Here is a 27,956-nt window from a genome sequence, read left to right on the forward strand (position 1 = left end):
CCACCTTGCTGTAGTGGTGGTAGCTAGTCTGGCATTTGAGGAAAGGAGAAGACCACCCTTAGCATGGCATACTAATGTTTGGAGCAATAACATGCGTCAGTGGGAGGAAGGTGTACTAAGAAATAGCAGGGAGATCTAAAGGAGATGGGACAGAGCTAGACTCTATGCTCCTATGGCTGTTGCTACAATGTCTGTTAATGCTGCGGCTTCAATCAGGAACTGGATTGAGCTGATAAGCACATTTGTGCAAGTATGCTATGTGTGTATACATAAATCTTTCCGCAAGACAGGAATTTGGTTGTTTGTGTTTTCTTGAATTCTTCTTCTCTCCAACCCCCTTGGAGAAGACAGGATCCCACAGTCACAAGGAACACAACCAGTTTAGTGTTCTTTTGGCTTACTAGTACAGCCAAGTGTTGTGCAATCCACAAGGTTGTTCTTCACATGTTTATGAGCTCTATGGATTAAGTCGACATGGATGGCTAAGAATATTTTAAAAAGGGATTTTTCCTTTACAGTTGGGGATTCTACTCCGATCTCTTTGCTTTGTCCATTGTTTGATAATACACTAAAAAAAATCATCCACTTCAGTATTTTTCTGGATCAAGATAGACATTTCTGTATCATTTAAAAATAAGTTTGAGAAAATGTATTCATCATTCCCCTTTTATGTCTCTATGAAATATTTTTGTTCCACAATTATTTGTCCTTACGGATGACTCCAGACAATTTACACAAATAAAAACAGATAAAAACAAAATGAATAACTCATTAAAACAATCAAAATTAAAACAGTATAAAACTATTTAAAAATCACTAAAGGCCAGGCTAAATAGATGTGTTTTAGCAAAGTTTAACTCTGAAAAACTTTTGTCATCTTCTAGTGAGCACTCTCTACACTTGGTTAACTGTAAAATCATAAATATAAGTATACACTTGGCTAAGTATAAGATCATAGACATATGGTTAAAAATATACCTGGGTTTCCATTTGAAGAAAAGTGAGATGCAAATATCTTAAACTTGATAAAATAAGATAAATATCTAATGCAAACTGTAAATGCTGTAAGAGAAACTCTAAAAAAGAGTTTACAAAAACAGTATGTGAATAGTGTTATATTCAAAAGCATTATGAGAATAGAAGGAAACACCTGCATTCAGGAAATAACCTATGCAATTTATACAGATGGAGCGTATTGCTTTTCCATCCTGTACAACCAGTTAATTAGGCTGGCATATAGTGACCTCTTTCATTCTGTAAAGCATCTGAATTATCTGTTTGTAAAAATGTATTTCAACTATTTCTCCTCATAAAAAGTATGAAGTTTTTTCTCATATGGTATTCTAAAGACAGAATATTTGGGGGATCAAAGTGTCCTTTTGATGTGAAATTTTACTGCATGTACTAACAAGTACAGAATAAAATATTGTTCTATTCTGCTTGATTATGTGGGTTCTCAGATTAATACAAGTTTTGCAATGACAGGTTCTCCGAAATATGGTTCATTGTGCTGATTTAAGTAATCCCACAAAATCCCTCGAACTCTATCGGCAATGGACAGACAGAATCATGGAGGAGTTTTTTCAGCAGGGAGACAAAGAACGGGAAAGAGGAATGGAAATCAGCCCAATGTGTGACAAGCACACAGCATCTGTAGAGAAGTCACAGGTAACTATCTACTTTGTTCTTACTAATATAACTCTACACCAGTTTCTGCTGCCAGCGTATTTATTTAACAGAATGACAACCCAATTTTCTGCTTCATGTTGTTTACATTTATTGGTAAATATCCAAAGGTTTATTACATGTAGGGCTGAATGCTGATTGATTCCAATGCTTTTGGTGTTTCTAGTGCATTTGTGAACTTAGCTGACATAGAAGATTTTCTCTCTCATTATTTCTTCACTTCATATCATCCTTCCTTTCATATTCCCAGATTTAATTGTAATACTTGACAGCCAGAGAGGTGACGCCAAAGCGTTGGGACAGACCAGCAAGACCCTATTCAAATTCTGCCATATCTCAATGGATGACCTTGGGCCAGTCTCCTTCTGCCTCTGGCTAGTCTACCTCAAAGAGTTGTTGTTAGGATAAAATGGAGGGCACTGTGTACACTACTCTGTATTTTGTGGAAGAAGAATAGGATGAAGAATATAAGAAAGTATTCTTTTTTCTAGAATACTTTTCTTTAGAATTAAGTTTTTTTTAAAAAGAATTTAATAATGTCCTTTAGGATCCAAGAACTGGTAAAACAAGTATGCTTTACCAGAAAAGTATGTTTGCTTTTCTGGTTTGAGCTGCCTGCTCAGAAAATTAACTTTTGGTTTATTTTAAAAATTGGAAACATTTATTAATTTGAAGTGCCAAAAAGGCTCCACCTTCCAATAACCAGGCAAAGCTGCTTAACTTAAGGGACTCTACTGAGCTTTCTGCAGGAAGTTTTCGTCATCTTTTGGCTTAAGCTGCCCCAGCAGTTACAATAGAATTATAATGGCTCACTCAACATCCTGTTGTGTCTGAAGGAGGCAAATGTTATTTCCAAACCAAACATCCGAGCACTGAGATGGGCTCCTTTGAGAACCATTTTCCTGCTGTCCAGCAGCTTTTGAAATTAAGTGACAAACTCTACTGAGACGGAAGACTTTCCATTGACTTTTATGGCCATTTAGTTTTCTCTATCCTGTACTTCCTGTTTGTCAAGTAACTACGAAGTAATCCAGTTCAGGGTTTACTCATCAGTTAATGTGGAGCAGAGCCATCTTTCTATACCCACAATGAGACACCATTTCCACATGTCACTATACTCATAGCTGGTGCAAAGGACTGGAGTTAAGAGACCATGTCTTCTTTCTCTTTCTGTATAGCTTCCAAAGCTGAGTGCATGAGAAAAGAATATAATGGAAAGAGCATTCTTTTTTTCTGTAGTTAAAGATATTTGTGCATTGTAGATTAACAGATATGAATTCTGCACACTAGTAAAATGCCAAGAAATATCAAATGAATTCTAGAAGAGCAATAGCATTCTTTAGGATTATGACTAAATAGTGCCAATAGTGAAAACAGTGCAAATTCCAAAACTGCTAGCCACGTGAAAGTGCTAGCCATCTTTTTTTTAAAAAAAACCAAAAACCTACTCTTTTTACTCAAGTAATAGTTGAAGGACTGACATTTCCCCCTGCATTTTCAAGCCAGATATTGCCAATCTCATGGCATGGCAATTCTTTTTAGCATGAATAGACATTGATAGACCTTCTCATGCCACACATAGGTTTTCACAACCCTGGCAATGCTGGAGGAATAGCAAAGGGGAGATTGCCGGTGCATACTCCCAATTTCCAGTTGTAAGAAGCCAGAGATTTTTGGCAGTGTCACATTGGATTTGATCTAAAGTTGTCCATCTCCATTAAATCCACCATAATTGATATTTTTAAGCAACACTTTAAGCCAGTGCTAATAGTGCAATATCCTAATCCCATGCAAATGATGGAGGTAGCCTACATGCAGCTACATAGATGCAGTTTTTTAAAAAATTCTGTATGACTTACTTCTGCATAAGTGTGCTTAGGATTGCAGTTTTCAATACTCAGAAAAATAAATTGTAAACAAATTCAGAGTATTGTGGCAGGAGTAATGTGACAGGTACTAGCCAATGGGTGCTTGTACCACTTGCAAAACAAAATTATATACAATGATCCAAACTGCAGTGGGTGCCCTAGCTGGAGAGGAAAAGAATATTTTTTCCAGTAAAAGAGTATTGTGGTTCATTGATGACAAAATGTGATTTTCAACAACAGACATACTAAGTGGTAGAAAAACCTTTGAGCCCTCTGACATTTGGGTAACAAATATATGCTTGTTGCACAAGAAACCCAGTGTCTGGAAAGGCTCTTAGTTGTAGTAAAATACCATAGAGCAGATGTTTTCAGCAAAAATGGGGATAGCTTTTCAAGTCAGAATTTTTGCTGCGGCTGTTTCTTTGTTTCTTAATTAAATGAGAGTTGTAATGCATGCATTGTTGTTATTGTGTTGCAGGTTGGCTTCATTGATTATATTGTCCACCCTCTTTGGGAGACATGGGCAGACCTTGTGCAGCCTGATGCCCAAGACATCCTGGATACCCTAGAAGATAACAGGAATTGGTACCAAAGTATGATCCCTCAGAGCCCCTCCCCACCTCTTGATGAATGCAACAGAGACTGCCAGGGCCTGATGGAGAAGTTCCAGTTTGAGCTTACCCTTGAAGAAGAGGATTCTGATGGGCCTGAAAAGGGGAGTGATGGTATCAGCTATTTCAGCAGTACAAAGACACTCTGTGTGATTGACCCAGGAAAAAGGGATTCCCAAAGGGAAGCTAATATAGCAATTGTGACAGAAGATACATCACCTGTTGATACCTAAAGTACTGTATCTGTCTGTATAGGCAAATTGAAATACTTCATGCACATGCAGGTTGTCTTGCAGATTAGCCTGCTATCTAGGTCTTAGGCCAGCATCTTGGCTAAAAGGCCTTTCCAGCTACTTGAGATTGGAGTCAGGGTGAAAGAGCGTGTAGTGACTGCTCAGGAAATGAACAGGTGGTTTTTATTGCAGCTTAAGCTTTGTCAGCCAAAAAAAAAAAATTGTGGTCTGGAGCCATTGTGAATTGTTACTGAACAAGCCTGATAGTGAATGACACACAACGGAAATATTTTTTGTTCTTAAGAGCTTTTGAAATCTAGACAGGCCTGACAGCTAGAACTACTGATTAGTAACACTGCATTTAAAACTTGTCCACCTGTCTGCCAACCCGTGTGCCTTTTTTATAAACACTTTCACGTCTTTTCAAGAGACATACTAAATACGTAACAAAACGTGTTTGATATTGATGTACAATTTTTTTATTATTCCTGTTTTAAAGAAAGCGGTCTTCCTTTTTATGGGCAATACTTGTTACTTTATGGCAGTTTAATCACTTTAACTAGCTAATTAAAGCAGGGTGCCCCTCCGCGTTGCATTGCACAACACTGGTCACTTTCTCAATCCTGCAAAAGCTTGTGTATCTCCTCCATTTGCTCCCAACTGAAAACAGTATTTTTCACTCAACTGTTCTTGACCTTTGTTGTACACAAGACAAACGACAGCTTTCTGTTTTCACAACACAATACAGCACATGTAAAAACCAGCATACAGAGGTAGCATGACGTGCATTCTCCCTTCATTGGTTTCTTTACTGAGTGGAAGTTGCACGCTTGGTCCTTTGTGTTGTCTTTTCTCCCATAGTTCATGTCCACTAGGATTAGTGTCTCTTCTTTTCTCCTGCACTTGCCTTGAGCTCTAACACGTCCATTACTGTTTATAACAGTGTATTTATTACTTAATGTATATAATGTAATGTTTTGTAAGTATTAATTTATATAAATTAACATTGCCTGTCAGTGGTGATGTTATTTCTGTAGAAGACTCATAAGAGTTGCCTTTCTTGTAACCTTTTGTATTGCATAAAATAGAAGAACCTGAACATAGCTGAAAAGAGACATATGGAACTCAGAAAGGGCATTCAGGTGGCATTGGCTGAAACGAGTTTCATTTTCACCAAGATTTAGGAAATCATCCTTACTAGTGACTGAGAAAGGTTTAGAACTATCTATTCAGATTATGTGAAACTACTGAAACTTCAAAAAGGAAACCCCCAGCAAATGCCACAAAATGTTAAGTGTCACTTTCCGATTTATGAACAAACCAATGTGAATTTCTATGACAAAATGTGAACTGATGTTATAATTGTGCTGTGAAACTTCTTCCAACGAAGCTTGTTAGGCATGTATACAGTGCCAATCTCAGTTCGTAAAACTACGTTTCAAGCTTTCAGTCCAACTCGTGACTCACTTGTGATGAAAATAGCACAATTGTGCATGATCAATGGGTTTGTATGTCTATTGAACACTGCATTGTTCTAGGTGGTTATTTTATTGTTTCAAAGTTTCAAACAATGTATGTTGTTATAGTATTATATATTGTGTTCAGGTGCATTCTTAAGAGATTTTTATATGAAGTGAATAAATGAAAGCATGACCTAGAACAGTTCTCTTCTAGACATTGTTTTTTAGTTAACCACTTTGTCTCAATAGTATGAGTGTTCACTGTTAATATCTTGAACTTCTCTTCACCATCTCTTGTAGTGAACAAGAGATGAATTACTCCACAATCACCCAGGTTTATTCCTATACACTTTCTCGGATCCATCTGATCTATTAACTGGAAGGGACAGAATAATGAGAGCCTCAGATTAACCTACTGAGTGCTCTTATTATGCTTTTATTAAAGCAAAGGAATTTCCATCTCAGTTAATAGAAGGCTGGTGTTCTGCTTCCTGTTATGGCAGTGTTGCATCCAATTGAGTTCTGCAGATTTTAACTGGCAACAGGCCTGTAGTCTAGGAACACAATCCAATGCAGAAATAAATATATTCAATATATTGAAATATATTCAAACTCATTTGTTTCATTAGGTTTAATAATGAAGCTAAAGTGATTGTATGAATGTTCCCCCTTCCCTATAATAAAAATGTCTCCCCATATGAACAAGGCTTCATAGTAAATAATGAACCATCACAAAGTAATATTTTAAAAGTTTCTTCTTAGCTGTACATTTATTAGAGATGGAGAAAATAGTAAATGTATTCAAAACTGCCTGGTTATTTTGAGGATTAATGTAGAAGAGTAATCTGCTTTCTAATAGTGGCTGGGAAGTAAAATATGTTGGAGTTATTCTAAGGAACCACAGTAAAACAGTACCACCCAATTCCAGCTTCCTCAGGTGACCCAGAAGGATATCATGGTCGATGGTATCAGAAGCTGCCGAGATATCCAAAAGGATCAGCAGAGTCATACTCCGTCTTGTTGGTAGCCAATTGGAGATCATCCAACAGGCTGACCAAGGCAGTCTCAACCTCATAACCTGCTCGAAAGCCTGTTTGAAATAAGTCTAGATAATCTATATCATCCAAAACCGCTTAGAGTGGAGAGGTCACCACCTACTCAAATCACCAATCGTTGCATATTAAAACTAAGAAACACAGCCACAGTTCGTCATACCTAGCTGAGTCTTTTATGGTAAACTTATGGTAAAATGCTCAGCTTTTAATTCCTGGTCTTCTTTTTACAATCACATAGGAGAACATTTTAAATAATAATGTGTAAAGGTGATTTCAGGTTGACTTGGGATCCTTCAGGAGGGTCTTGTTGGCTATGTAAACACTTGAGGAACAAGTCTTTTTCTTCTTGTCTCATGCTCTGGAAATAGCAGCTCACTTGGAGGTCATCCAAAGGCCATTTCTCTGGATTGTCACCTAGATTGCAAAAGGTGCAGTATAAAAACAACCTCAGTTCTAAATTTTGGACAGCCACATTGGAATGCTAATGAAATACAGTCCAACTAGATCACTCATTATTAGAGAATATGTGCAATAAAGTCATATGTTTGGGACAGTATACAAATATAATAAATAAATAGTTGAATATGTGCTGCCTCATAATTGGTGGGGTATTCATATCCAAAGTTCTAGTTCAGAACTGTGTTAGTCTGGGATTATTTTAAAAGGACAACACTTGGTAGCATCTTGGGTGTGCATCTGATGGTGGACTATAATGGACTATAGTCTATAATAGATCATGTTCTTAAATCATAAAACAAGCTAGTTTTTCATTGTACTACATAAATGTACCAGTTATGAAAGGTACACACATGTAAATTGGAACTTTCCCTTTATTTATTTGTTTATTTTATTTTTACATTTATATCCTGCTCTTCCTTCAAGGAGCCCAGAGCGGTGTACTACATACTTGAGTTTCTCTTTCACAACAACCCTGTGAAGTAGGTTAGGCTGAGAGAGAAGTAACTGGCCCAGAGTCACCCAGCTAGTTTCATGGCTGAATGGGGATTTGAACTCGGGTCTCCCTGGTCCTAGTCCAGCACTCTAACCACTACACCACACTGGCTCTCAAATATATATAACTTTAAATATATACAGTTGGTGTTTGGGGGTGGAGAAGCAAACCCTTGCCTCTAGGTACATTCAGTGGTGGTTCCTGGGACTGTAGGGTGGGCAGAGGGACTAGGCATGGCAGGTAATGGGTGGAGCCACAGGTAGTGAGAATTTGAGCCAATTGTGGGTAGCTGCAGAGGTGGAGCCAGGGCTAGGCAGGTGCCTTAGCAATAACTGGCAGTGTCAGTTTGTATCCAATGAGTGGGATCAAAATACAAACACACAGAAAAGCACACAAATTTCAATTGCTCATCAGCAGAGATACAGAGAAATATGGAAAACATCAGTTGCTTTATACTACTTAACAGGACCACAGCCGTGTGTAAATTTGTATCTAACAAGGCAGGATCAAAGTACAAGCACACACAGAGAGGAAAAGAACTGTACAAGGTACAAGTAAAGCGCAGAGCAGCTACAAAATGCTGCTTCTGTGGAGAGTAAATGCATTCTGAAGTCACCAGGGGCTTTTTTTTTTTTTTTTTTTTTTTTTGGCACAGTGCTTGTACTTCAAATCTGCCCTAGATGGGAGTGTGTGCTTTCACACCGGGCAGATTCTCGCCAAAGTCCCTGTGAGACGTTTGGGAGCACTTCACGCAAAACTCAGATTTTTCCATCTGAGCTTTAGCTTAGCCCACTTTATGTCCGGAGTTAAAAAAACAACCCTGTATTTCAGTCACTTTTTCAGGATAAAGCGAGAGTGGCTGCTAGTCATACTTTTGAAATAAAAGCTTTTAAGATGCAAATAGGAAGATGCAGGTGCGGAGGGAGACCAGCGGCAGCCCGGGTTCAGCCCACCACCATGGCCCCCTAGCCGTGCCCCCTACATCAGCGTCTGATGTAGGGAGTGGTTAGGCACGCCCCCTACGTCCAACATCAGACACAGGAACATGGTTTAGCTCCCCAATGGGGCTGTGCAGCTAAATCGGCCAGCTAAATGGCTAAATCGGCTAAATCGAGCTAAATCAGCCAGCGCTGTATTCACAGCATGGCCAGAGCGGCTCTCCCTGCCTTTTAAAGGCAGGGAGAGCTGATCCTTGCCACACTGTTAATGTGGCGCTAGAGGATCTAACTCACAAATGTGGATGCATGGCCCCATTGGGGAGCTAAACCATGCCCCTGCATCTGATGTTGGACATAGGGGGTGGGCCCAACCCCTCCCTATGTCAGAAACTGATGTAGGGGTTGTGGCTAGGGGGCCATGGTAGTGGGCTGAACCCGGGCTATGTTAAAGGCAGGGAGGGCTGCTCTGGCCGTGCTCTGGCTGTGGACCCTCGTTTGGGAGCTAAACCATGCCCCACATCTGACGGATGCAGGCAGAGTGTCAGGGGCATGAGTCTCAGAACGTGAGGGGTCGTGGCCCGAGTTCTTTGAACCCATTCACTCAATAGTGGCTCCACTCATATAAAGCTGCCATCTGTAATGTCATGATTCTTATTTGAAGTGGCTTCGCTTGTGGCATACTCCGAGAGCTGAAGCACCATGTGAAAAACTCCCAGGGCAGCTTTGTCTGCCTGATTATTTCAAAATGAATAAGAGTAATAATAAAATAATAATAACAACAACAGCAACAACATTGATAATAAAATACAGCCATCCCAGGTCCTTGGGAAGGACTCGATGTCTGGATAAAACAAACCAGTCAATAACACCTGTCTGACTGTGTAAACATACATACATACATACATACATACATACATACAAGAAATAATTCTGAGCCAGAGTGGTATAATGGTTAGTGTGCTGGATTAGACTGGGGAAATTCTCGTTCAAATCCCCATTCAGCCATGAAACTCACTGAGCCATTCTGGGACAGTCACCTATCTCTTAACCTTCACACAACCTTCCTCATAGCGCTGTTGGGAGGATAAATGTAACCATCTGCACCATTCTGGGCTTCTTGAAGGATGTTCAGGCTTTACATGTAAAAGTAAGTAAATAAATATATATAAGCCACTGGTAAAGCACTGACCAGCTACAAAAGTGGAGAACAAATGCATTCTGAAGTTACAAGGGCAGCTCTGCCTGCCTATTTAAAAAAATGCATACATAAAGAATAGAAAAATCACAATTATTAAATCACCGAACAATCACAAACAAATTCAGTTATGCTTGCTGCACCTAGGTAACTTAGGTGACATCTCTTGTAATTTAGAGGACACCTTGGGAAGCAAAGATGCATGAGGATACCCTCTCCCTACTCCATGCCTGCTGAACAGCTCGGTACCACTATCTGCCCACCTTGTGTGCTCACCACTTAGCCTGGGTATCCATCCTAGCAAGCAAAAAATAGAGATCACTTCCTTAATCCTTGTCCAATGAACCATAGCCCCCAGTGGATATATTAATGTTACAGATAATGGCCACAGTACAGAGGAAAACCTGGTTGCCTCTCTGCACAGCAAATAGATTTTTAAAAATTATTTTCCTTCTAACAGAATCCATTGCTTCTTTACACATCCACATGGAAAGCCACAGTTTGGACTCAGAAATCCATGTATATGCCCTAAAAGAACTTCCTGGCTTCTTATGCCAGGTTCTAATCTAATTAGTCCAGTCTACTGTTCATTCCAACGTTTTATGGCATGTCATTTTGGGAATGGGCCATAATGCTTTACATCCAGATCAGATCAGAGAGCAAAGGAGATAAAGTGTAGGTTACATTCCTCCCCTCCAAACAAACACAAAGAAGCCAGCAAAAGATCAAACTTTCCAACTGCTGGCCAGCAAGTCAGCAAGCCAGCCAGCCAGCCTACCTGCTCTCTTTCCAAAATGATGATTGGATTTTTCTGAGTAGCTAAAAGAAAAAGACTTTCCCAACCTCTAGGCACTCTGATTGGCTACCTGAGGAGTCAATCCACCTAGTCCCTCTCTTATTGGTTTATAGGGTGGTTCTAGGACCGTCAACTTTGCAAAACCAAAAATGAGTATGCTTATTAGCTCCTGACTTATTAATATTTTAAAGGATCTGGGACACAAAATGTAGGAAAGGACAACATGGCTGACTCAGAAATGTAAGGTGAGTGCCATTCCCTATCCTTTATTAATTTGTCACTGCATTGTTATCAAGATTGATTGCTTTATAATTCGTTCTAGTATCTTTTCCAGCATGAAAGTAAGACATTAGTACCCTGAATCCTCCTTTTCCCTGCCCCCTATGAAGACTGGGACAATATTAGCTGATCTCCAGTTCTGCAACACCTCACCCATTCTCCAGGATTTCTCAGAGATGGTAGGGTAGGGCAAGTGTCCTATCCAGGGGCTCCACAGAAGCAGCCTTTTGTAGCTGATCTGCTTTACTTATGGCTTGTACAGTTCTTTTCCTCTGTGTGCGTGCTTGTGTTTTGATTCTGCCACATTAGATACAAATCTACAAAACGCTGTAGACCTGTTAAGCAGTATAAAGCAAGTTTTCCATATTTCTCTGTATCTCTGCTGATGAGCAGTTGAGATTTGTGTGCTTGTGTGTGTTTGTATTTTGATCCCACTTGTTAGCTACAAATCGACACTTTGCCAGTTATTGCTAAGGCACTCACCTAGTCCTGCCTCCACCTCTGCAGTTACCCACAATTGGCTCCACCTCTCACTCTCTGTGGTTCCACCCATCAGCTGCCCTGCCTAGCGCGCACACACCCGCACTCCCAGGAACCACCAGCCACCACTGCTTCATTGTTATCAAGACTGACTGCTTGTACTGGTCAAAGACTGTAATAAAGTTTATCTATCTAAGATTGACTGCTTTATAATTGTTTTTAGTATCCTCCCCAGTATGAAAGTAAGACTGTAGTTCCCCACATCCTCCTTTCCCCCTCTTGATCATTTTTCTAGTAGGTACAGGGTGATATGAGGGGAAGTCAGGAACCCCAAAATTCACCTTTCCCACTGCACACTGGGCAACATGCATACACTTCAGTAGTTCGGTTCTGAGTTCATGGCAGGAGAGGGATTGGAATCGAGGCTTGCTGATTCGTAACCTTGTGTCTTACAGCACAATCCTGTGTTGGTTTTATTCTAAAATAAATCCCACTGGTTCAATAGGGCTTACTCTCTATTGAACATTCTAAGGTATGTTTAGAAATGAAGTCTTATTCACTATGCTACAAAGAAAATCAATAGTTCAGCCTGTGCTAACTCTTGTTCTATAGTCTGCATTAATATCTGTGTTTGCTAGAGTTGCTAATGCAAACTAAAGCTATTCCTCGAGATTTTTTATCTCCTTAAAATAAATAAATAAATAACCAAGCCATGAACATCTCCACAATTGCTTTCAATAGTCTCCTGGATATTGATGCCAATTTCTAGCATCTCCAGGTCAATACTAGAGAGTTGGCAAATCCATACCACAATCAGAGTCAGAGTCAAAACCAGAACCTCCATTGCTCTTTATTGCCCAGGAAGTTTTTCACACAGGGCTAAAGCCCTTTAACTGACGTCTCCTCTGGAATGAAGGGGGTGTATTCACGTATCGGCCAGATTTACCCCCAAGTCCCTGCGAGTTATTGGGGAGCAGCTCACACACAAGTCATGTTTTTCACAGTGCATTAAAGTGTAGCCCAATTCATATGTGGGGTAAAAAATATCCACTATTTGCCTTGGTTTTTGGGGACAACTATGAGTTCGCAGTAAAGCCTCTGTAAACTCATGGTAAAGTCTGTTGTGTGTAAAAGTCCAAGGTTAGCTTAAGAAACATTTCACTGGTAATGTTGGTATGTTCAAACATAGCTTTATACCACCATCTAGCGGAAGAAAGGAACAATTACTTCAGATGTTGTAGTATTGTAGTTTATAAGTACTATACAACTGTGGGGGCAGCTGTGTAGTTATGGTGTGAGGATGTCTATGTTAAAACCATACGAAGTCTATTCATTTTATTATTTTCTCTATCAATCATGAAGCAATGGGTCCTCCAGCAAAATGTTGCTGTGTATCTCCAGCACGAAGAGCTGTTCCTACTCCAAATTCCAGTCACTCTCACAAAGAAATCTCAAGCCTCACAGGGAGAGGGGGAAAGAATACACTTTTTTATTTCCCATTCCCTTGAGGCGTTTCTGTGCTCTGTTATATAATACTAGATGGTCACTTTGGGGGCTGGCTTCTCTTGGGTGCGGGGCATAAGCTGTCCAAATTTCTAAGAAATTAGATGGTGGGGCATCACATTTCATGGTTAGAATCCCAAGTTCTTTGCTTATCATGGTTTCCTTAATGAGAATATTAGTAACTGCAGACAAGCTTCTGCTTCTTCAAAAGATAGTTTGCGGAGCACCGCTGATTTTCCACTACAATGCCCTGAGGAATGCTGAGTACGTTCTAGGGTACATTACTGGTTCATAATGGGTGACATGTAGTCATGCCCCATACTGCCCCATATGAGCTGAGTATGCATGCTAGAAGATATCCCAGAATCTTCTGCACTGTGCCTGATTCCACAGCAGTTGCACAGAAGTTCCTTGGCAGACAGGTTGATGTGGAATATGCTCCCCGAAGTTTGAACAACAGCAGCATCAGCTTACAGTATCGTAAAATATTAACATACTGTTGCATGTCAGCTATCAAATACTGTACAGGATTGACTGTCAGACACTGAATATTGAAACAGAATCCTACTGGGTGTCAAATGCAGATATCAAATAATAGGTGAATATTCATCAGTTTGGAGAACATTCACCACCAGGATGGACAAAGCAACATTTTGAAGGTAATAGCAGGAAGCAAATTTATTTCAGCCTGCTGCTTGTATATAGGTTTGCTGGGTCTGCTTCTTTAAGGCTAGAGTTTTCCATTTTGAACTGGCTTTTCTGTTGCACCTTTAACCGCAACAAGGTATGTTAACATGCACCATAACTAATCCAGTCCTTAAAAATTGAGAATGGCAACATACAGAAACACTATTTATTTTCTGTGTTAGTTGGCATATTGTGTAGATGGATGAAGAGCAATTCTGTCCCTCAAAATAACTTCATTTCCATTCTAATTAAATTAATGGGCTTGGTGCTCTTCCCCTTTTTGTAAATATAATTTACTAAAAATCACCTTGCTGGTATAGATAAGCTTGCTTACAGAGTTTTATGAACCAAACACTTTCTTTTATTATTGAAAATATTATGAATATTCCACAAAGCAAAAGCTATAAAAATGGTGCCCTGTCTCAAAAGGATGGAGATATATAAGCCACACACATAGGAGACACCAGCAACAGCCATGGGACAGACACTGTGCTTCATTAAACAGGGACAGTTGCTTACCGCCTGCTACATACAAGAAAGCCAACATTAGAGAAGGTGCTTCTTTGCCCATTTACCTAGAGCTAGGAAGAGTACTCAAATCTAGTGCCACGTGAACAGTGACCGGGCACTCACCTGTCAGAGGAGTTTGGCAACATAGCCAAGATGGAAGACTGAAGGAGTGACTTCAATCAAGGGTAGGGAAGGGGAAAAATCCTGCTGTGAAGTATTCCAAAAGAGAGCTCCTAAAGACACAGGCCAATATGATGAGCAGCCCTACAGCGACATTAGGGACCCGATGGAGCTGCCGCAGCCCCAACAATGCATTGCCACGGAGCTGCTGTGGAAGAATTCAACACTGCTTCAGGACAGTTGTGCACTGGTTTCCGAGGGAAGGAACACCGTGCAACTGCCTAGAAGTGGTTTTGAGCTGCTTTGCAGCAGCCTCAGCATGCGGTCCCATTCGGGCTGCTGTTCAAGTTGTGCAGCAGCCCCCCAGTGGATCTCTAACATCAACATTGGGCTACCTATCATGTCAGCCTCAATTCAAATCAAAATGCCTGTTTAAAAATCGTATTGAATTGGAGCAATTTTAGATGGTAGCTATATTGCAACAGATGTACACAACTCTATGTCTATGAATCAACTATTGTCTATGAATCAACTCATAGGAACATAGGAAGCTGCCATATACTAAGTCAGACCATTGGTCTATCTAGCTCAGTATTGTCTTCACAGACTGGCAGCGGCTTCTCCAAGGTTGCAGGCAGGAATCTCTCTCAGCCCTATCTTGGAGATGCAGCCAGGGAGGGAACTTGGAACTTCTGCTCTTCCCAGAGCGGCTCCATCCCCTGAGGGGAATATCTTACAGTGCTCACACATCAAGCCTCCCATTCAAATGCAACCAGGACAGACCTTGCTTAGCTAAGGGAGCAAGTAGGGATGTTCACAAAACTGGTTCCCCTGGTTTGGTTCGGATCCGAACTGGGTCCGGACCAGGAGGGGGTGGTTCGGTTTTGGTTTTGTTCGAACCACCCCCTGGTTCGGTTCGGATACAAACTGGTTCAGACTGGTTCAGACACCCAAAATTTGGTAGGATGGTAGCTGGCACCCAGGGGTACCTGTCAACCAAACCCCAAAGCAATCGGACACTCGTACGATTTTTTGTGAATTTTTGAAAATTATTTTTATTTTTTTCTCATAGGATATAATGGGACTTGAACCAGGCCATTATTCCTTATTGTGGAGCACCCATGGGTGCCAACAACCATCCAAACCCTGAAGCAATCAGACACCCCTATGATTTTTTAATGAATATTTGAAATATTTTTAATTATTTTTCTCATAGAGTATAATGGGACCCGAACCAGTCCATATCCCCTATTGTGGAGCACCTAGGGGCACATAAGTGGGGTGGGTGGTAGACAGACAGGGGTTCCTACCACCCAAAAAATCCCAAGGCAATTGGACACTCCTCTGATTATTGGTGAATTGTTAAAGTATTTTTGAATTCCTCATAGAGAATAATTAGGATTGCAGCAAATGTATAGCTTCACGTCGGGGGAAAAGGGGTGTCGTAGAGTGCAGTGTGGTGGCTGGTAGTTCCTAGGGTGGGCAAGGAAGCTACCTGAATTATTTGAAAGGAATTGGGCAAAGGGGTGATTTTTAAGTGATTTTTGAAGTTTACGCGTCTTTAAGGTTTTTCTCCATAAAGAAGCATGGAGGTGTCAGCAAATGTATAGCTTCACATCGGGGACAAAGGGGTGGCCTAGAGCAGTGTGGGGTTGGTGGTAGTGCCAGATAGGGGCAAGGAAGCTACCTGAATTTTTTCAAAGGATTTGGGCAGAGGGCTGATTTTTGGTTAAAGTTTACGCGTCTTTAAGGTTTTTCCTCATAATAAGTTATAATGGAGCTTTCAGCAGCCCCATAAGTGCACTTGGGGGGTGCTGGGGTGGCCCAGAGCGAGTGGTGGTGTAGTGCACATAGGGTGCCAACCACCCCCATGGGTTTCTAACCCATGGGGTACAGGGTTCTCTTGTTTCTGAGGTATTGAGTGTGGATTCTATGATAGCATATTAGAGTGGATTCATGGTGTCTCATTGAAAATCTCATTTGCTATCATAGAATAAAAAAATATATTTTTTTTCAAAAATTCATTAAAAAATCGTACGCGTGTCCGATTGCTTTGGGGTTTGGGTGACAGGTACCCCTGGGTGCCAGCTACCATCCTACCAATTTTTGGGTGTCCGAACCGGTCCGAACCGGTCTGAATCGAACCACCCCCGGTTCCGATCTGAACTGGTTCGCACATCCCTACAAGTGATGCTTGCTACCACCAGACCAGCTCTCTGTTCCTGGAAGTGGAGAAATGGAAGTCAGTGTTCCATTTGTCTGTTTTACTGTCATAATGTGGCCAATTACTTACTAATATTCTAAAAATCAAATGTTTTGTCAATTGCTTTGAGAGGCAGTCATGATACAAACTAGATTTTTATTATCATAAAGAAGGACTAGGTGGAATAGACAGATCAGGTTTGACTGCACCATTGTAGAAAAATGCCCTGTACGCTTAAGTGTGGTGATGTTCTTAAGAGACCAGCTCCCTTGAGTGGCTTTTTTGTTTGTGATTTGCTGTAGGCAAAGTAGCAGCTTCAACAAGTTTCTTACAGATGCCTCAGAAACCACACAATGCCACCTGTAAGGGATTGGGGTGGGTGGTGGCTTTCCTTTTCACAAAGAATCAGTCATGCAGTAGCCATTTTCTTCAGAGAGAAAAAAGCTTTCAAGTACCCAAAGTAACTTTTCATGTGAAACTAAAATGCTTTTGTCCCTAACATGCTTTAGATAAACATAAAACTGTAGATGATGAACTAGAATAGAAGAATAAGCACAATTTTAGAGCCCAAGGATGCACACAGAAAAAGCTATCCTTAACATTTAAAGTATAACGAGAGCATGGGGGAGAGATCACAACCTCAAAGAACAAATAGTAGCTTTCTTACTACATAAGCATTAATCAAAGAGCTGATGTGAACCTCCTCTAAGGAATCTGTAGGGCAATTGGGGTCAAGCAATTTCCTTATCTCCGACCTAACAAAGAGTTCACATACTTAAAGAGAAATATGTGGGGGATTATTAACCTAAAGACTGTGCATACCATTTTATGGCTGAGTCTATCCTCCAACCCCTTCAAGAATTATGGATTTAAATTAGAATGGATATGCAAGTGTTAAATGCTCATCACTTTCTCAAACAGATTTGCATAGCAGCTTGGAGCTATGTACGGATAGAAAATATTGAGATGTTTGGCCCCCAATTCTTTTGTCCTGCCAGGCTCTCTGAGCCTAAGCAGTTTTGCAAGCTCTCAGACAGTTTCAACTGTACCTAAAAAAAAATGGCATGGAAAAAGTCACATAGGAGGATATGAACTGCATTTTAGGGTGCATTATAAGGGCCATTTATTATTTCCATTAAGACACGAAAAAGGCCTTTTAAATAAGATATTTCTGACAAACATTCTGCACCCATCCCATAATATTGTGTCAAAAGTTCATATGATGACAACTATAGGCCATGATGACAACTATAGGCCTTTCCCAAGTGGTTTTAGGACCAATGCACATTGCTGGTCACACACTCAATTTAGTTTTCTGTTTTGGTTAGGATGGTGTTCCATGGGTGGGGATGTCTGTGGTTTCCCATTGTCATGGACGGACCACTACCTGCTTAAGGTTGGACTGGCAGCCACAACCCACCTCTTCAGGGGTGAAGGATCTATGTGAAACAGGGGCGTTGGGTGGACCCACTGCCTGGACCCCCCCCGGGTGGACCCCCCCTGCCAGAGGCAAGTCACATGACTGACTCCCCCAGCCATGCACCCGCCCAGGCATCCTTCAGTTGTATTCATCCTCCGAAATTGATGTGGGTGTTAAGACCTGGAGCTACCAGAACAGCATGTCTTTCTCTAGTACCATAAATGACTTGCATCATCCACAATTTACAAAACCATTAAAAAAATAATTTAGGATGATATTCTATTGTGGCATATAGGTGTTGTGTGTGTATATGTATATGTATATCATGTCAGCCTCAATTTCAAATCAAAATGTCTATTTAAAAATTGTATTGAATTGGAACAATTTTAGATGGTAGCTGTGTTCCAACAGATGTACACAATTGTCTATGAATCAACTCATAGGAACATAGGAAGCTGCCATATACTGAGTCAGATCATTGGTCTATCTAGCTCAGTATTCAGCTCAGTCTTCACAGACTGGCAGTGGCTTCTCCAAGGTTGCAGGCAGGAATCTCTCTCAGCCCTATCTTGGAGATGCCATGGAGGGAACTTGGAACTTCTGCTCTTCCCAGAGTGGCTCCATCCCCTGAGGGGAATATCTTTCAACGCTCACACATCAAGTCTCCCATTCATATGCAACCAGGGCAGTCCCGGCTTAGCTAAGGGGACAAGTCATGCTTGCTACCTCAAGACCAGCTCTCCTCCCCCATGCCCTACCTGGCTCATATAATCTAGCAGGGAAATTATTGGAGAGGGTCTTGTTAGTATCATAAGTACCTCTTTGGGGGAGAGCAGAATGTCTCCTTAAGGAGGCAATTGTTAGACCAGTTTTGGAGAAACCTGCTTTGGGCCCCTCAGTTAGGCAATTATAGAACTGTCTCCAATCTTCCATGGTTGGGCAGGGTGATTGAGAGGGTGGTATTGTCTCAACTCCAGTCAGTCTTGGAAGAAGCAGCTTATTGGAATAAGCATTTCAAACTGGTTTTAAGGCAAGCTATGCGGTGGAGACTGCCTTGGTTGGCTTGATGGATGATCTCCAATTGGGAATTGATAGGGGGAGTGTGACCCTGTTCCTCTTGTGTCTCTCAGTGGCATTTGATACCATCAATCATGGCATCATTCTGGACCACCTGAGGGGGTTGGGCTGGAGGCACTGCTTTGTAACGGTGCCACTCCTACCTCTCGAGTAGATTCAAGATGGTGTTGCTTGGAGATTGTAAAATAGCTCTCACTTTGCAGAGCAACAGAGTCCCTCAGGACTCCATTCTATCACCAATGCTTTTTAACATCTACATGAAACTGCTGGGAGAGATCAGCAAGATATTTGGTGCAGGTTGCTATAAACATGCTAATGACACCCAGATCTATTTCTCCATATCAACTTCATCAGGAGAAGGCTTAACCCACTTAAATGCCTGCCTGGAATTGGTAATGAACTAGATGAAGTTGAATCCAAACAATACAGAAGTACTTGTTGTGGGAGGCCAGAACTTAGGAAGTGGTTTAGATCTGCCTGTTCTGGATGGGTTACACTCCCCCTGAAATATCAGGTACATAGCTTGTGAGTACTTCCGGATCCAAACCTCGCCCTGATATCTCAGGTTGAGGCAGTGGCCAGGAATGTTTTTTATCAACTTCGGCTGATATGCCAGCTACATCCATTTCTTGAGACAAATGACCTTTAAAAAGTGGTGCATATGTTGGTAACATCCAGGCTTTACTGCAGTGCACTCTATTATTTATTTATTTATTTATTATTATTATATTTACATTTCTATCCCACTCTTCCTCCAAGGAGCCCCGAGCAGTGTACTACATACTTAAGCTTCTCCTCACAACAACCCTGTGAAGTAGGTCAGGCTGAGAGAGAAGTGACTGGCCCAGAGTCACCCAGCAAGTCTCATGGCTGAATGGGGATTTGAACTCACGTCTCCCCGGTCCCAGTCCAGCACTCTAACCACAACACCACGCTGGCACTACATAGGGCAGCCTTTGTACATAGTTCAGAAACTGCAACTGGTGCAGAATACAGCAGCCAGGTTGGTCTCTGGGGCTACCCATAGAGACCACACTACTCCATTTTTAAAAGAACTACACTGGTTGCCAAATTAGTTTCCAGGCAAAATACGAAGTGCTGGTTATTACCTATAGTGCCCTGAATGGCTTGGGCCCAGGGTATTTAAGACAGCTCCTCCTTCTTCATGACCTCTGATGCCAAATAAGATCATCAGGGGAGATCCAGTTGTGGTTGCCACAGGCTCGCTTGGTGGCAACCCCAAACCGTACCTTCTCTATGGTTACCCAGGGGCTTTGGAACACACTCCCAAATGAAATCATAATCTCCTCATCTCTGGTAGTTTTAAATGACTTTTGAAAACACATCTGTTTCATCAGACTTTCAGTTTATGATATTTTGAAGTTTTATTTACAGTAATTTTAATCTGATTTATATGATTCTCAGGTGTTACTTGCCATTTGTTTAAATTGTAAACTGCCTTGAGATTTTATACAGGGCAGCATATAAATGTGTTAAATAAAATAAATCAAAGGTGCAGTTATGGTATGTACCATAAAAATGTTAGACTTAGCATAATTTGAAATGCCAGACTGATACATGCTCTCTGGTGCCATGTCTCTGTCAGATACATCAGCTATGTATGTATCTTGCATATATATATCAGATACATATGCAGTAGCAAGCCAAGCCATTAGATGTCAGTAGTGTGCACAGTACAAGAGGCTACAATCCTATGCAGACAAATTTGGAAGTAAGTTCTTCTGACTCAGTGAGATTTGCTTCTCAGCAAACATAACATTGTGCTGTCATTTCATATTCAGTGGCCAAATTACCAGTATGATGTATCGATAATATTCAGTATAGTTAGTTCATCATTTATAAACTCAAGAGCTTATAGATACTGATACCACTTCATGACCTGAAATACAATTTCAAGTTTTTAAAACATGGCTCTGTGGGATTTAAGAGTTATTTGAAAAGATCAGTATATTTCTTTGCCTTGGCCCTGGCAAAATGAGCCCTGTACAGAATCAGGGTGGATCTAAAATCAGGGGAAGAAATTCTGTTCCACCTATCGAATGAGACATAGGGCCATATATCATTTGCAGCTTTGGTCTGTAGTTTGCAGCTCATTTTTGCATTCTGGAGATTAACAATAGGGCTCCAAAGTTAAAGATATCAGTGAAGCTCTCAATGGACTCAGAAACAAACTTAAGGAGCTTGGAAAAAAAGCTTGGAAAATGGAAGGACAAACTTTTTCAAAATGTGCCTCCCATACCTTAGCTGGAATGGCTGTCATTCTGCCTTTCCCACCATGTATTATGGCTTTGGTATGGAAGCAGGTCCCTGTTCCAGGATCTCACTTATGAGCTCAGACTCAGAGAAGTTTGCTGTTCTCTTTCTTCCAGCTCCTCTACCTTCTAAAATATGCTCTTTACTCACCCCTATGACAGCAGGAGTAACAGCAGTAGGCAAGTGCCTTCTTTTCCCCGTGTTGCCCTGGCACACAATGTGAAGTTAAGAAATTGTGCAGGACAGCCTTGTCTTTCTTCTCCCTCTATTGTACTGATGCATTGCCTGACATCCTGAATAATGAAGAGCACATATTAAGAAGGTCTGAAGGGGCATGCTGGGAACTCTCATACAACTCCTTCAGTCCTCTTCTGCACACAGTTGCAGAAGGGGGCTAATACTTCCAAGCACTGCTCTTCTCCAAAAGTACTCCTAAATAGCAAAAAATTATCATTGACCCTCAGCCATGTGTTTCCATACTTACAGAATACAAGACTTGCTCAGAAGCATTTGCCCCCTGATGCAACAAAACATATTCAGGAGGACTGGGAGAGTTGCATGAGGGCTCCTAGCATGGCCTCCTAATGTGCACACTTCATGAGGGTGTCAGCTGAGGATCAGCTGAGTCCTCAGTGCATCAGGAAGAAAGCTACAGCAGCTGTTGGGGAATTGTAGCAAATGCAGTAGCAGAGGAAAGTCATGAAGAAGTTCCTTCAACCCAGTGGCTTACAGGGGCATCTGTCCTACATACTAGGTATGAACGGTTCTCTTTGCTTGCAATGAGATCTACCACTGGATCTACCAAATGTTTTAATTATCTGCTGGAATCTTGAGGAAATTGTATCCAGTTGGACTATAGTATGGTCTACCAACTGTGCCTTGTTCTTTATTATGCCTTTGAAGGTCCAAAGAGATTCCTTGATTGCACTGAGCTTCAGTCCTGGAGGCAAAGAAGCACACGTTAGCTTCTCTGTGTGGCTTTTGTGTGGTTCCCAGAGGGAACATGCAGCAAGATAGCCTGCTTAGTTCCAGGCACTAACCTAGGGCCTGGTTCATGATCCTAGAACAGGGACCTGCTCCCATACCAAAGCCATAATACATGGTGGGAAAGGCAATATAACAGCCATTCCAGCTAAGGATCAGGGACCTGCTCCCATACTAAAGACATAATATGTGGTGGGAAAGGCAGAATAACAGCCATTCCAGCTAAGGTATGGAAAGCACATTTTAGCTCACTTTTTGGTAGTGCCTATCATCACACCCTTGAATCAGAGCTCTCACTTGAAAGTACTCAGGATTGGCCCCCAGTATTAATTGCAGAGGTCAAACAACTTATAGATCAATTCAAGAGTAGTAAAGCCCCTGGAAGTGATTTTATCCCAGTTGAGATGATCAAAGTAAATCCCGAGTGGTGGACACAAGTGTTGGCAGCCTTATTTACCCATATAAACAACTCAGCCCACATACCAGAAGACTGGAGTCTGGCAGATGTGGTACCTACTATCAAAAAAGGTAACAGAAATGTTCCGTCTAATTATAGACCCATAAGCCTAATTAGTATTATTAGCAAAATGTATGCTAGGCTATTAAATCAGGATCTCGTAGACTGGTTGGAGCAGGAGCAATTCCTGGAAGATGAGCAGGCAGGTTTCAGAGCAGGACATTCTACATTGACCATTGTCTGGTCGTATAACATTTAGCTGAGAAATACACAAGATCTTCCAAATCTACCTTATTTGCTGCATTCATAGACTTTAAAGCTGCATTTGATTCAATTTCTAGAGTATGCCTATGGTCCAGGCTCCATAGAACTTCAATTGATAAGAGGCTCTTGCTGCTGATGATGATGATCAAATTGTATGACAACATGAGTTTTAGAGTGATATGTGTCTAAGATCATTTTTTAATGGTAGCTATCCAAGGATTTGGGGTGCATGTTGGAGATGCAGGGCCTTTGGAGCTGATCTGATTCATATATTCTGAAATTGTAATAAATATGCCCCTTTTTCACTGTCAGTCTTAGAATGTATTGAAGAGATGATGGATTATGTTTTACCTATAGACATGCTGGTAGTGCTGTTTTGCTTTCTGAAATTTATTGTGGGTCAGGAAGACTTAGATTTGATCATTCATATGTTGACAGAAGCAAAGTTAAGAATAAGTTTTAACTGGAGGAAAGTCACATTTCAATTGATTACAAATGGTTTTTTGTGTATTGGGATATAGCTTATGTAGGTAAATTGACTAACATAATAAAAGCAAGAGAAGGATCAGGCAGATGATCTGTTTGTTCAAAATGGGATTTTTGTTTGTTCTTAATGGAAAAATAAGAGCCAAGTAGACACAGTGCACCAATTTTCATTACTAAAATATAGTGTGATTTATTATTTTGAATTATTGTTGTTATCCAAAATGATTTATCTTTCATATTTCATGTCATAAAGAACATATAATTATTTATGACTAATTAAAACAAGTTGTTCTAGTAAGAACTAATCTGCCTATTTTCCCTTCACTATCCCTACAACTGGACTAAATTTGGTCCAAATCGGTTAGGCAGTTCACAGGTTAGCCCACTTGCACCTCAAACGTCCATGTGTCCACCATCTTAAATCAGGATGGATGACATCATTACAAATGATACCCTTGAGCCATCCCTATGTGTCCCTATACCTGTAGCAAATTTGGTTCAAATTGGTTAGGCAGTTCAAATGTTAGCCTAACCAATTCAGCCTCAAATGTTCACATGTCCGTCATCTTGAATTGGGGTGGATCACATCATCACAAACATTGCCATTTAGGTGTCTCTGTGTGTCACTCACTACAACTGTACCAAATTTGGTTCACATCAGTTAGGCAGTACACAAGTTAGCCCGCTTGCACTTCAAATGTTCACGTGTCCACCATCTTGAATCGGGATGGATGGCATAATCACAAACTGTGCCACTGAGGTGTCCCTATGTGTCTCTACAGCTATAGCAAAGTTGGTTCAAATTAGGCAATTTAGAAGTTAGCCCCACCTACACCCCAAACGTTTACACGTCTGCCATCTTGAACTGGGATGGATAACATCATCACAAACTATGCCATTGAGATGTCCCTATGTGTCTCTACAACTGTACTAAATTTGGTTCATATTGGTCCAGGCATTGTGAAGTTGATGGGGGCGGGGGGTCACATACATGGACAAGAACACAGAGCTGATAACTCCTTCTTGAGGAAGCCTTGGCGAAAAACACTGAATATCCGGACAGTTTTTAAGGACTTACTAGTGAAAGGAATATTATTACAAGCTCCAGATAACAGAACGGACTATTATTACAACACATTTCTTTATGTAAAGGACCTACAAGCGAAAGAATTATTATTCTTACAAGCTTCGGATAACAGAACGGACAATCATTACAGCGAGCGCATTTCTCTTTGCCAACAACTCTGGGAAATAGTGAACTTGTTTTGGTGTTCTGTTGCAACATCACAGTTCTTCATATTGATTTAGTAAGATTGGTATATTTTTACCATTTTCATTATTCTGTGCTCTGGGCTACTTTGGATATTTTCTAATGTTCCTTTGAAATATGTTTGTTTATTTAAAGAATTTAAAGTATTATTTAAAGAATTTAAGACACATATATATAAAAGTATAATTATTTAATCTTTGAATTTGCATGTTTATATATATTTGCTGTCTGCACACGGTTTTTTGCTGGTTTTGGTTTGTTCTTTACACGTGTGGCTTTTAAAACATGTCAAAAGATTTGCTTATAAAGCTGGAATCCTGTCCATGCTTTGAATAAGCTCCATTAAACAGAATGGGACTTACTTCCAAATAAACATGCATAGGCTAGGGGGTGGGGGACTTAAGGAATGGTTCATTCTCAAATTTTATCATATTGTGTCACCTCTTCTTAAGTGCAGCTAAATGGAGCCTCCATATTCAGTAGACCTCCACCAGGTGCTAGGGACAAAAAGCAAAAGTTTACCATCCTGCCCTGCTTCTGAAATTTTTGGAAAGACCTGGTTGGCCACTGCTGGAAGCAGAATGCCAGATCTTCAAAACAACTTTTATATGCTAATGTAATGCATTTATTTCTTAGCTTATTGTCTGAAAGCAAGAAAAGACAAGTCTTATTAAGAAAACAAACTGGAAGATTGCAGACTTCTTCGTATGTTTTAGAATTTATTTTAGCAATAGTTGGATGGGCATGCAGTTCTGTTGCTTCTTCAACTGCTTTCTCTACATACACAGTAGAAACAGCTAAAAATTGAAGGGAGCAGACAAAGCAGTGACACTTTTTTGTAAGCAGCACTTAAGATGGCATGCTTTATATAGCCTTGACTTTTCCCAGCTGATTTACCCATTTGGAATACAGTACTCCTTACCTCTTTTCAGAGACGAAGGACATTTTGAAGGTTTGAGAACTAATCGAAATTAGACAAAATAGAGTGCCCACACACAGGCTTCAATGATAGTCATTTTTAAGCATGCCAAAAACAAAGAGCAAATTTTAAACACAGCTTTCCTAGCAGCCTTTGAGGACACTTTCTGGCTTTTTTAATAAGGCTGGTATGCCTACAGGGAGCCGATGCAAGAGATAACAAGCAGAGCTTGAATTGTGGAGGGAAAGATAGGGGGCCTTGAAGGAAATCCATAAGCCTTCTCTCCTGACACACCTGCCTCCCACCAGTAGCCTTAAGGCTGAGGTGGTCATTTTAAAAAGATAAGGGGACCAGACCACCTCTGGCTATAATTCTCTATAATTCAAGCGCTGATGGATGGAGTGCCTGTACCTTTAATAGTTGCATAGCTGCGGGAATCCTGTCAGATGCTGCTTGTCATTGAACAGACAAAACTGAGGAAAGCTGCACCTGCTGATATCCCTGTAGCTGCACAACTATTAAAGATACAGGAGCCATGTCCTTCCTTGTATCTGGACACTTTTGGTATGCCTAAACTTTAATAGAGTTTCTTGCAAACCAGTGAAAATACCACAGTGACTGTCCTAGGTTAAAAAACAACCATTGAAGCCAACCTCAGTAGGTGTCCTATAAATGTACTATTTGCTTTTCAGTTTTAATAGTCTTTGATACACCAACAAGAAATCAAAAGGATTTGTGTTAGTACTAGCTACATGTCTCCCTCTTACCATGAATTTTTCATTTCATTTTATTTTTGCACATCAGTTAATTCAACCCATGCCTGTAAAATGTAAATGTCCTGGGTAAAAAGACCCAGGAAACAGGTCTGATAATTAAAGATGGTGATATTCCCAGTGGAAACTGTCTCTTGGACTACAATTGAATGCATATTTACAGCCAACCCTAATAAAACTTACTTAGGAGTAAGTCCCACTGATTTGAATGAATGGGACTTGTTCCTCAAGGAAGTGCTTGAGATTGCAGACTGTATTACATTTAGTACATCTTTATGAATAAACATACTTAAGGTTACACTGTACAGGCTGCAAGCTTGCCTTGCCTAAATATATTGAAAATGTCTGTTGTGTAGGTTCCTCTGATCTTCAACTGTAAAACTGTTCCATATTGAAGGTAGGCTTAAAAATGTCACTTGAATGGATCAAAACAGCCAAGTGATCTTACTACAAGCTTTAACTAGGCATCTGTTGAGAAAGCTCTATTTTGTGTTTGCATTCTAGATATATGGAAAAGGTTGGAACGTGTGTGGGGGGAATTAATGTTGCTGTTTCCTATATGGAAAAACAGAGGTTGTGTGTACATAATAGATGTTTTTTCCTTCCCAAGTCAAGCTGTAGAAGACTGTTCCATCACAGTGGTCTGTGTCCTACTCCTGATTCACATTCTCACCTATTTTTAAAATGCTTTAATTGTAAACCGTCCTGAGCCATTTTGGAAGGGTATCAAATCATTTGTATCAAATCATTTTTGATTTGATACAAATCAAATCAAATCAATAAATAATAAAAAAAAATCTGGGTATGGAACAATCTGAGGTGGGGAAAGGATTATATACGGATTTTACCCATCCCCCCCCCGCCTGATTCTTCTCCTAGCCAAGTAATTGTAGAGATGTGGAAGTGTGTTCTCTGGGCTAAATTGTTAAAGTGTGTGGAGAAGCTTCCTCTTATTAAAGAGGAAAATGCTGAATTAACATTATTAACTTTGGACATAATACAGTATCTGCCTTTTTCTAAAAACCAGGAGAGCTGAGGACTGAATGTTGACTTGAGGTTTTCTTTCCTTCTCACCCTATGCTGTGCCAATATCATGTTCATGTCAGATGGAGTGTATGTTTGTCAATGACTCTTTCCATGTGTGAGGTCTAATTGCCCCTATACACAAAAGTGGCTTATAAGATAGAAAGTTGACTATGGAGGTGAAAGATCCCCTATGGAAATTCAAAAGGACTTTAAAGGAAGAGTATTTGTATGCTAAAACTATTCAGTGAATAATTTAAATTATTCAATTATTCAGAAAGAGAGAGAAATTATAAAGGAATGCAATAAAGCTCATTGGTCCCCCCCCCCCCCCGCCAGCTATACTTTTCAGTATACTAAATGAACTAAGGAGACATAGGCTCCTAAATTCCTTTGCTGTTCTCTGGTAGGGATGTGCATGGAACCGGTTTCG

General features: G+C 40.5%; 2 protein-coding genes and 1 long non-coding RNA gene across 20 annotated transcripts in view; 2 read left to right on the forward strand and 1 right to left on the reverse strand.

Moving 5' to 3' along the window:
• Window positions 1–6,058, forward strand: part of PDE4B (phosphodiesterase 4B) — a 442,933-nt gene extending 436,875 nt beyond the window's left edge. For all 15 annotated transcript variants that reach the window (XM_053250556.1, XM_053250551.1, XM_053250550.1 and 12 more), the window contains 2 exons: window positions 1,486–1,668; window positions 4,033–6,058. In XM_053250556.1, the coding sequence (XP_053106531.1) occupies window positions 1,486–1,668; window positions 4,033–4,398 (549 nt within the window). In that variant the 3' untranslated portion in view covers window positions 4,399–6,058. The remainder of the gene's footprint in view (window positions 1–1,485; window positions 1,669–4,032) is intronic.
• A 1,009-nt stretch (window positions 6,059–7,067) lies between these two features.
• On the reverse strand, window positions 7,068–21,628 carry LOC128323438 (uncharacterized). The gene is made up of 2 exons (XR_008306264.1): window positions 21,498–21,628; window positions 7,068–7,327 (listed from the first exon to the last, which is right to left on the reverse strand). It is a non-coding gene; the product is annotated as an uncharacterized LOC128323438 (long non-coding RNA).
• Window positions 21,629–21,981: 353 nt separating this feature from the next.
• SGIP1 (SH3GL interacting endocytic adaptor 1) overlaps window positions 21,982–27,956 on the forward strand; it is a 221,250-nt gene continuing 215,275 nt past the window's right edge. The window contains exon 1 of one of the 4 annotated variants that reach the window (XM_053246554.1): window positions 21,982–22,101. In XM_053246554.1, the coding sequence (XP_053102529.1) occupies window positions 22,047–22,101 (55 nt within the window). In that variant the 5' untranslated portion in view covers window positions 21,982–22,046. The remainder of the gene's footprint in view (window positions 22,102–27,956) is intronic. The other 3 variants (XM_053246556.1, XM_053246549.1, XM_053246555.1) reach the window with 3 other exon arrangements.

Source organism: Hemicordylus capensis, chromosome 4 (assembly GCF_027244095.1).
Source record: "Hemicordylus capensis ecotype Gifberg chromosome 4, rHemCap1.1.pri, whole genome shotgun sequence".
Lineage (NCBI taxonomy): Eukaryota > Metazoa > Chordata > Lepidosauria > Squamata > Cordylidae > Hemicordylus > Hemicordylus capensis.